Here is an 11067-nt window from a genome sequence, read left to right on the forward strand (position 1 = left end):
AAGAACTTTCCAGATTAATCCAAGTTTTGAACAGTCCTAGCCCTACAGGTATTTCATATGCATATTCCAGCTTTTCTTTAAACTAACACAAACATTTCATTGAGTCTACCACCATAAAAGATGGTATAGTTAATGTCTCAACTACCTTATAATACTTATAAAGAAAATGCTTAATTACTTTAAGTTTACTGCCTTCCCTGATAAGGAAAATAGACCCTTCTATTCTACATCTCAGCTCCTCAATTTTACAAACAAACAAACAAATCTCCTCTTAGTCTCTTGTGCTCAAGCACTGTACCTACTGTTCCATCAGTTCTAATAAAACATTCCTACTCTTATTCCATACCTCAGTAATTAAAGGAATTGTCTCATTGTCCTACTTAGGGAATCTGAACATGTATTTCAAGACTCCTGTTTCTCTTTACTTTAGTACTAAATCAAACTGCAATTACTTCAATGCAAGAGGCCTGATAGGCAAGGCAGATGACCTTAGCTATGATATCCCAATCATGCCCTAATATAGAAATGTGAGTCAGGGATAGACAAGACTGGCAGCTTAATATTCCAGATTGTACATGCTTGAGGGAGGATAGAAAGGGAGGCAGGGACTTATGATTAGAGAAATATGATAGTTGTACCTAGGGAAGATAATCCTGGGAGACCATCCAATGATGGAACTGAGAAATAAGAAAGATGATCATCTTGTTGGAATTGTATTATAGCCCCACCTAATAGTAAGCAGGAAATGGAGAAACAAATATGGAAGATGATCTCAGAGGTCTGAAAGAATAATAGAGTTGTAATGGTAGGGGATTTTGATGTTCCGAACATTGACTGGTACTGCCAGTGTTGGAGCTTGGATGGGGAGGAATGCAATTACTGTTAGAAAACTTTAATAGTCAATATGTGGATGCACTTGGAGAAGGACCAATACTGTTTCCCCAATACAAGCTTGAGTGACTGAAGTGTCCGTGGAAACACTTTGGAGGCAAGTGATCATAAACTTGAAAATAATTATGGAAACAGATGAACCAAATCTGAAAGTTTACATTGGAGCAAGGCCAATTTTGAAAATATTAGACCTTTTTGAAAGTTGATTTGGGGAGGCGGTTCAAAGATAAAAGGAACAGTTGGGAATTAAGCAGTCTTCAAAAAAAAAAAGAGACGACAGTTCAGAGACTGAGTTCCTATAAGTGTGAAGGGCAAAGCTGGTAGGTGTACAAAACTAGAGACGAGAGAAATTGAGGCTCTGGTCTAGAAAAAGGGGGCATACATCCCGTATAGACACCTGGGATCCAGCTAATTCCTAAAGGACAATAGGAGTAAATTTGCAGGAAATCAGAAAGGCAAAAAAAGGGGACATGTGATAGCTTTGGCAAATAGAGTTAAGGAGAATCCAAAACAATTCCATAATACATGAAGGGCAAAGACGTAATTAGGGAGAGAATAGGCCCATTTAAAAAAAAAAAGAGATTTGTGGTAGGAATATCAGTTCTTGGCAAATACTCCGTAGAGTGACTGGAACAAAGACTGGGACAAACAGCTCTTCCATAAATCCGACCCAAACTCTGGATCAGATGATACGTGGACAACATTTTGGCTATCATTAAAGAGATCAGAAATCAAGAACACACACTGGATAATCAACACTGTGCTCACAAGGATCAGATTTACTAGAGGAGGAGGAGGAAACCAATCAACCATTTGCAGATGCAATGATAGAAAGAACACCACTGAATGCACCACAAAAGTATACAGGAAAGCCACACACCAACTAGGTCCTGCACTCCAACAGCAGCCACTGGAACACAAGCGAAGCTGCATTAGGACCCTATTCAAAAAGGGCTACAACACACAGCAGCACTCCCTACCTATGAAGGGAAGGACACCACCTCTAAACAGTATTCACCAAGGATGGATATCTCTGCAACTTCATCCGCACATGCCTGGCAGAAACAATATAACTCACTATCCACGCTACCTTACATAAAACAAAATGAACTGACAGCTAGATTTCTCCGACTATTCGAATTCATGACAGCCCATAAACTGACAACCACACTCAGACAACTCATCAGGATAAAACGACCCTATACCCATCACGTGCAAGACAAATTTAGAAGAATGTAGAACAGTACAGACCCTCAGTGTTGTGCTGACTTTATACCATACTAAAATCAAACTAACCTACATACCCGTCGTTGTACTATCTTCCACGTGCCTATCCAAGAATCGTTTAAATGTCCCTAAAGTATCTAACATGTATCAGATGAGGGGTTTATCACAAGACAAGGGGTTTAGGCCTATACTCTAGAATTAAGAAGAATGAGGGGAGATCAAATTGAGATAATAAATAAGGTACGGATAAAACAGATATGGAGCAGATATTTCCTCTTGTGGGGCACTCTAGGATGAGAGTTCACAATCTTGGGATAAGGGGTAGCAAATTTAAAATCAGTTGAGGCGAAACTACTCCTTCCAAAGGAGGTTGTGATTTTGTGGAATTCCCTACCCCAAAGTGCAGTGGATGCTGGGACAGTGAGCAAATTTAAGGAGGGGTTAGACTGATTTAATTGGCAATGGGTTGCAGAGCTGTCAGGAGACACCAGGAAAACGGGGTCAATATCAGCCACGATCGAATGGAGAGCAGACCCGATGGGCCAAATGGCCTAATTTTTCTCCTATACCTTATGAACTCTTGTTCCTGCATGGGTGTAAGGCAAGGTCAATGCAAGGTTAGATCCTGTGACAAAGTTCAGGAAACTGAGACAGTCCTGAACAAACATGTGGATCTCTTACAATTTACAAGACGCCGTGCAAAGACTACACAACACTACGACAGACAGGCAATCTACATTCACAAAACACCAACTAGCCACTGAATGCCATGACCAGCTGTCCTTAGTACCACACAGACGACAAGGACCACAAATTCAACTGTGACAACACAATGATTACAGGACAAGCCAAACAGAGGACAGCCAGAGAATTTCTAGAAACATGGCACTCATGCACAGACTTCAACAAGCACATTGACCTGGACCCAATATGCTGGCCACTCCAACAAATGACCGGAACCAGCAAACAAAAATAGCAAGAACAGAATCAAATTCCAGAACAGACAGTACAACAGCACTTCACAGGAGGCTCCAAGGCACTGATGTCACTAGACAGGGGATGAAACATCTGCAAATTAACTTATGAGCTCGGCGAAAACACCCACAGCTACCACAAGGTCAATACTGGACAGAGGTGTTAAGAATTAGGCTATGACAGAACATAAATGTACAACACAGGAGCAGGGCCTTTGGTGCATAATGTTGTACCAATCATGATGTCAAATTAAACTAATGCCTTCTACCTGCCCTTGGCCCACAACCCAACATTCCTTACATGAGCACACAAATATGTGAAAGTTCCTTAAATGCCATCACATCTGCCTCCACCAGGACAACAGAGGAGATTATAAAGAAAAAGGGAAGAGATGAGTTCACAACCTAAAAGAAAAGTATTAAACTCAATATGAATTCTAGAAAATGATTTTTAAAAGTGTCTAGTCTGAAGATATTCCTCCAGTTTACACTGTGATTCACTACAGTATTGCAACATAGAGGACAGACAGGTAAGCAGGATGCGGTTTTAAAATGACTGGTTATAGAAGGTCAGGGTCATGTTGGTGTACAAACTGGAGGTGTTCTGCAAAGCAGTCACTCAGTCTACATTTGACTTCTCCAAAGTCCAGGCGACCATAAAAGTAAATTACCGCAGATGCCAGAATCTGAAACCAAAAGAGAAAATGCTGGAAAACCTCAGCAGGTCTGGCAGCATCCGTAAGGAAAGAAAAGAGCTGAAGTTTCGAGTCAAAGCTTTGACAAAGGGTCAGTTAGACTTGAAACGTCAGCTCTTTTCTCTCCTTACAGATGCTGCCAGACCTGCTGAGATTTCCCAGCATTCTCTCTTTCGGTTCCAGTAGGTCATGCTGGGTACAGCAAATGCAATAGACCAGATTGGTGGTGGTAAAAGGCAAAATGCTGCTTCATTTGGATAGCCTTTCTAGGGCCTTTCCTCTATGATTCTCAACAGCATGATTAGGTCCCCTTGTCCTCACTTTTCATCCCATCAGCTCCTCGTTCAAAGGTTCATGCTCTGCCATTTCAAACAACGCCTGTAGAATGCCACCACCGAACACCTTCCCCTCACTCCCCATCGACATTTGAGGGGCCGTACCTCTGGGACACTAGTCCATTCCTTAATGACTACCAACACCACTCTGCCTTCCCATGTAATGCAAAAGTTGCAACACTTGCGTCTTCACCTCCTCCCTGCTCACCATCCAAGTCTATAGTACTTACGGCATTTCATCAAGCAAGCAACTCACTTATCAGTCAGTCATTCGCCCTAGAATCCTGCACTTTTATCTGAAGAGGAACGATCTGAAATTTCCTGAATGCTTTGTTTGAACTGGCCCCTAACATATTTAGACTGTAACCACAAAGCATGAATGATGTTAAATCACTTCTGGTAAAGTCTTGTCTACTCTCAGTCTTGCTCCTTATGATAGTGGGAACAGTTTCTCTCTGTCTAATCATGCCATACCCCTCAATTTTGAATAACTCTTTCAAACTTTATCTCAACTTCTACCTTCTCTAAATTTGTCTTTAGAACTAAAGTTCCTTAACCCATTCACCAAAACCTTCACATCCTTCCTGGAGAGTACCACGCAGAAATGGGCACAATATTCCAGGCGAGGCCAAAATAGTGTCATATTCTATTTGAATTATATGTTCCTTGTCTTAGACTAAGATTCTATATTTCATTTTGCATATGTGCCTCAAGTACCCCAGCTGCTGTAGCCCTTTTAGAATTGTGCCATTTATTTTATGATCTCTTCATATTCTTCCTACCAAATGAATCACAAACATTCCACCTGCATGTTTATGTTCCTTTGTGGGACTGTCCTCCTCACACTTCTTCCAGGTTTTGTATCAATCACAAATTTTGAAAATGTGCCCTATACAGCTTTACAACTGTAGAGAAACTTATAGACTCTTACTGAAACATTGCACTGCATTCACATACAAGTAGTAATGATATCAGTCCACTATGGTTAACGGAGTCCAGTGCTACTACCAACAATTCATGGTATGGGTAATTGGGAAACTTTGAGATTTTTTCATTTCAAGATCAAGACAATTTACATTTCAAAAGTATGACTTCTTGTTAACAGATAACAGAATACTAGCCACACACTCTAGTTGCATTGCTCTATGATCAAGAAATTGATGAAATCTTCCATATGCTGTATCTATTACTGTTGCAATACAATAGGGTAAAAAAAAGTGAAAAAAGAACTAGGCCTGAAAAGCTCAGCAAACACTTCTATACAAAAGTTAAAAACTATTCCTTCTTAGAGCATGAGCACAGATAATGCCACAGAATTCGGAATGATCTTGAAAATTTTTCAGTTTTCCATAAATTTGAATGAAAAAGTATTCATGTACATCATCTTACATAGAATTTAGTCAAAGGTAAATTTAAAGAATTTCTCTGTGCAGATTGTTGGAAAAGTTTAGGGACGGAATTTCAGAACTTTGGGCCAAATCACATGAAAGTCCAGCGGTCAATGGTAGGATCCTGGCAAAGTGTGTGCTTGAGCATTATTTTGGGGGGGGGGGGGGGGGAAGAAGAAAGGAGGAGGAGGAATTATTATGGTAGTGACTTAGGCATAACAGCCATATTAAATCTGTATTCCTCATGGAAAAAAAAAAGAGCATTTTAAGATGACCACTGTGTATATAGTGTTGCTATCACTGTTGAATACACACAGTCAATTCCTCAAGATTTTTACTTCCACTAAAATCATTGATTAAGATTCTCATTTACGTACTCAAAAGTACGATGTTACTGAAATTACATCACATTACACTGTATATTTGTTTTTAAAAAGCATTTAGTGAAACACAAAGCATTCCTTTTTAAAACCAAAGATATGGCTAAAAGACTGGAGCTCTGCAGCCATTTTCTAATAGCTCTCATTTTCTGACTTCGGAGCTTGAGGCGTTGACCACACCTGTTCTGTGACTGCATAATTTATTAAAGCTGTGTGTGGATTTAGTGCATGGATCAGCAATGTCATTACAAGAGAGAGAAAAAAAATTAGACCTGGCCCATTAACTATAAAATGTTCTATCACTGAAAGGATTACTAATAAAGTTATGCTGACAAGTGCCCCTGTGCATTTACATAACAGACAAGGATTGAGAGAAATGAGCAGGAGATCGACTGTATGAGTATGCTTTTGACTGATCTGTGGACTGACCAAATCAGTATATATAGTTATATCATATAGATAAACAAATATAGTTATTTGATATCCAACAGTAAAACTCCATGACAGCACTGGAATAACATTCTATTGTTAATATCTTTAGCCACAAAAAAAAAGCACAGCTAAGGAAAGCAATAAAATTAAGTACAAACAACTCTTGCCAGCTATTTCTTTACAATAAAACCAGTGAAATGTTAACTTTTTACATTCACTCTAAAACCATAGCAGTAGATTGATGAACAAAAGATGTGTGCAAAAGAATAAGTGATTGACATGCATGATTTTGGGTAACATCATTAACCATATCATCTAAGCCTGTGATCAGCAGAATCATACACCTGGATTTGAATTTCTGCTTTCATTTCTTGCAAGTACCACTTTCCCAAATATATGTTGCAGCTTCTCTTTTGCAATGAAGCTGAAATTAAGAGGTAAGCATTTAATATCATAAGAGCAGCTAAAGGTTGGGCTCAAGGATAACACCATGCAGACAAAATTATACCAAACCTCAGGAGTTATAACATATTGGGGATCAAAATTCCATCTATTTGAAAGTAGGTCTCATTTGTAATTGCTAAAAATCAGTCAAACTTTGTTTTTGGCCAACTTTTCCTGACATCTTGGAGTATGTATCCTGCATTTTACATGTATGCAAAACTACAAAGGAAGCAAAACATGGGATTGATGATAAAAGGAAAATTGCAATGTAGAATGAATGAATTATAGTTATTTGAAAATCAACCTGTTTACAGATGTTATGACATACCTATGGAACAGGTGGGATTTCAATCCAAGCCTCCTGTGCCACAAGAACCTTCATAAGTTGATATGGAACAAAATAATACTTCCTCCACCTACACTTAATACATTTGTGAAGTACCTACAACTTCACATTAAATAGCTGGGTATGTCCACCAGAGACAAGACATAGCTGAGATGTGCTTTTCAAATAACTTGAATAGAGTCAGAGTCGTAGAGATGTACAGCATGGAAACAGATCCTTTGGTCGAACCTGTCCACACCGACCAGATATCCCAACTCAATCTAGTCCCACCTACCAGCACCCAGCCCATATCCCTCCAAACCCTTCTTATTCATATATCCACCCAAATGCCTCAAATGTTGCAATTGTACCAGCCTCCACCACATCCTCTGGCAGCTCATTCCATACACGTACCACCCTCTGCGTGAAAAAGTTGCCCCTCAGATCTCTTTTATATCTTTCCCCTCTCACCCGAAACCAATGCCCTCTCGTTCTGGACTCCCTGACCCCAGGGAAAAGATTTTGTCTATTTATCCTATCCATGCCCATCAATTTTGTAAACCTCTATAATGTCACCCTTCAGCATCTGACGCTCCAGGGAAAACTGCCCCAGCCTGTTCAGCCTCTCCCTGTAGCTCAGATCCTCCAACCCTGGCAAAATCCTTGTAAATCTTTTCTGAACCCTTTCAAGCTTCACAACATCTTTCCGATAGGAAGGAGACCAGAATTGCATGCAATAGTCCAAGTGGCCTAACCAATATCTTGTACAGCCGCAACATGATCTCCCAACTCCTGTACTCAATACTCTGACCAATAAAGGAAAGCATGCCAAACGCCTTCTTCACTATCCGATCTACCAGTGACTCCACTTTCAAGGAGCTATGAACCTGCAGTCCAAGATCTCTTAGTTCAGCAACATTCCCTAGGACCTTACCATTAAGTGTACAAGTCTTGCTAAGGTTTGCTTTCCCAAAACGCAGCACCTCGCATTTATCCGAATTAAACTTCATTTGCCACTTCTCAGCCCATTGGCCCATCTGGTCCAGATCCTGTTGTAATCTGAGGTAACCCTCTTTGCTGTCTGCTACACCTCCAATTTTGGTGTCATCTGCAAACTTGCTAACTGTACCTCTTATGCTCGCATCCAAATTATCTATGTAAATGACAAAAAGCCAGCACCAATCCTTGTGGCACTCCACTGGTCACAGGCCTCCAGTCTGAAAAACAACCCTCCACCAGGTCTTCTACCTTTGAGCCAGTTCTGTATCCAAATGGCTAGTTCTCCCTGTATTCCATGAGATCTAATCTTGTTAATCAGTATCCCATAGGGAACCCTGTCGAACGCCTAACTGAAGTCCATATCGATCACATCTACTGCTCTGCCCTCAATCTTCTTTGTTACTTCTTCAAAGAACTCAATCAAGTTTGAGACACATGATTTCCCATGCACAAAGCCATGTTGACTATCCCAAATCAGTCCTTGCCTTTCCAAATATGTGCTGAAAATGTGTTGCTGGTAAGGCGCAGCAGGTCAGGCAGCAACAAAGGAACAGGAGAATCGACATTTCGGGCATAAGCCCTTCTTCAGGATTCCTGAAGAAGGGCTTATGCCCGAAATGTCGATTCTCCTGTTCCTTGGATGCTGCCTGACCTGCTGCGCCTTTCCAGCAACACATTTTCAGCTCTGATCTCCAGCATCTGCAGTCCTCACTTTTTCCTTTCCAAATATATTTACATCCTGTCCCTCAGGATTCCCTCCAACAACTTGCCCACCACTGAGGTCAGGCTCACTGGTCCCTGGCTTGTCTTTACCACCCTTAAACAGTGGCATCACTTTGCCAACCTCCAGTGTTCCGGCACCTCACCTGTGACTATCGATGATACAAATATCTCAGCAAGAGGCCCAGAGTTCTCGGGAATACCTGATCAGGTCCTGGGGATTTAGCCACCTTTAACCGTTTCAAGACATCCAGCACTGCCTCATCTGTAATCTGGACATTTTGCAAGATCTATTTCCCCGACAGTCTATACCTTCCATATCCTTTTCCACAGTAAATACTGATGCAAAATATTCATTTAGTATCTCCCCCATTTTCTGTGGCTCCACACAAAGGCCACCTTGCTGATCTTTGAGGGGCCCTATTCTCTCTCTAGTTACCCTTTTGTCCTTAATAGATTTGTAAAAACCCTTAGAATTAAGGGGAATCCAATTGCCAAAGCTATCTCATGTCCCGGTTTTGCCCTCCTGATTTCCCTCACGTATACTCCTACTTTCTTTTGTACTCTAAGGATTCACTCGATCGATCCTGTCTATACCTGACATATGCTTCTTTCTTTTTCTTAATCAAACCCTCAATTTCTTTAGTCATCCAGCATTCCCTATACCTACCAGCCTTTCCTTTCACCCTGACAAGAATATACTTTCTCTGGATTATCATCATCTCATTTCTGAAGGCCTCCCATTTTCCAGCCATCCCTTTACCTTCTCTAGTAGGTACAATCAGAAAATTGTCTTGTACACACTTAACAAATTCCTCTCCATCTAAACCTTTAACACTATGGCAGTCCCAGTCGATGTTTGGAAAGTTAAAATCCCCTACCATAACTACCCTAATCATTCTTACAGATAGCTGAGATCTCCTTACAAGTTTGTTTCTCAATTTCCCTCTTACTCTTGGGGGGACCTATAATACTGTAGATAATCTTCCACTAACCAATAGATTCTTTACAACTCAATTAAGCTGATCTCCACCTTTTTAGAAATTTGTGGATTGCATGCACATCTGTTAACAGGATTTTAAATTAATTCACTATCACAAATTGACAAACACAAGCAATGCCAAGTGCAATCTCTTCAATTAAAAGTTCCAATATATAATTTAAATTTCCACTATTCCATATGAAAACTTTCCATAAAGTAGTTTTGCAATGCGGGCGAAATCAACTTTTGAATATTATCTGAAAGAAAGATGGAATACACAATAATACAAATTGCTTTTCAAGACTGTTGTAGATTGCATAATATGAAAGCAAAAATGTTCGGATCCATCAACTAACTAAATAAAGTTCAGCTCTCTACATTTAAAAATTAGATCAATATATTTAATTTTTTAAAAAGCACTCAAGAAAGAAACGGGCTAAGTCACAAGAGGGATGGCGAGCAAGGTTCTGGGACCCACTGGAGTTACAATCAGCTGTATCGTCTGTGCGTTCCAGCCGAGCCCATCCCCCGCCTTTCCTCCCATCCCCTCCCCCTTCTTGTATTTACACACTGCCGCTTTCAACCTCTTTTTAGTTAAAGACATTGCGCAGCGAACATATGCCACCACCGCAACGAAAACAAAGAAGGATCAAGGGCGGATTTGGAAGTGGAAGTATTCGCAGTGGCGCATAGAAGGCCGTGAATATTCGACACAAAAAAAAATCGCCGTAATTAACAAAGAACGACAATGCAAAGAGCCGTTACCCGCCCCCCCTCCACAACACATATTTATACATCTGCATTAAGAGGGAGGCTCCACTAATTAAAGGCGCAAAGACCCTCCCACCAAATTCACTACTAACCTGACAGAAGCGCTGGCAGTAATCCCCGGAAGACTGCACAGACACGCCGAGCTCCAACAACTCGTTGGCCAGCTCTCGTAGGTTGTCCGTCAGGCTTTTAACGTCCGCATCTACCTCCCTGTCCGCCATCTTTCTGCTGCGCTCTTGCCCGTTACGCGCCACGCTGTGACGTCCGCGACGCTACGCTGCTGATTGGTCGATTTCCACGGACCTCAGGAGTGGGGAAACCGCGAAAATGGCGGTACCACGTGAGTGGGTGTAGGCGTTGTCATCAGGTTTAAACTCTTTCGAAGGTAGGAAAGGAAAAATGACCGTAGGTAAGTATATTGCTGGGTACTTGCGTAACGAAATGGTTATTGGTTTCACTTACATTTCGGAGGCGAGATGTATGACCAAAAAGGTGCCAAACACG

At 41.0% G+C, this 11067-nt stretch overlaps 1 protein-coding gene across 1 annotated transcript in view; it reads right to left on the minus strand.

Moving 5' to 3' along the window:
• The window catches only part of LOC140483138 (zinc finger protein 292-like), a 208054-nt gene extending 197247 nt beyond the window's left edge, over positions 1-10807 (minus strand). Inside the window, exon 1 of the mRNA XM_072581126.1 lies at positions 10656-10807. Coding sequence (XP_072437227.1) covers positions 10656-10784 — 129 coding nt within the window. The 5' untranslated portion in view covers positions 10785-10807. The remainder of the gene's footprint in view (positions 1-10655) is intronic.
• Between the last annotated feature and the right edge of the window lie 260 nt (positions 10808-11067).

Source organism: Chiloscyllium punctatum, chromosome 11, assembly GCF_047496795.1.
Source record: "Chiloscyllium punctatum isolate Juve2018m chromosome 11, sChiPun1.3, whole genome shotgun sequence".
In the NCBI taxonomy this organism is placed as follows: Eukaryota; Metazoa; Chordata; class Chondrichthyes; order Orectolobiformes; family Hemiscylliidae; genus Chiloscyllium; species Chiloscyllium punctatum.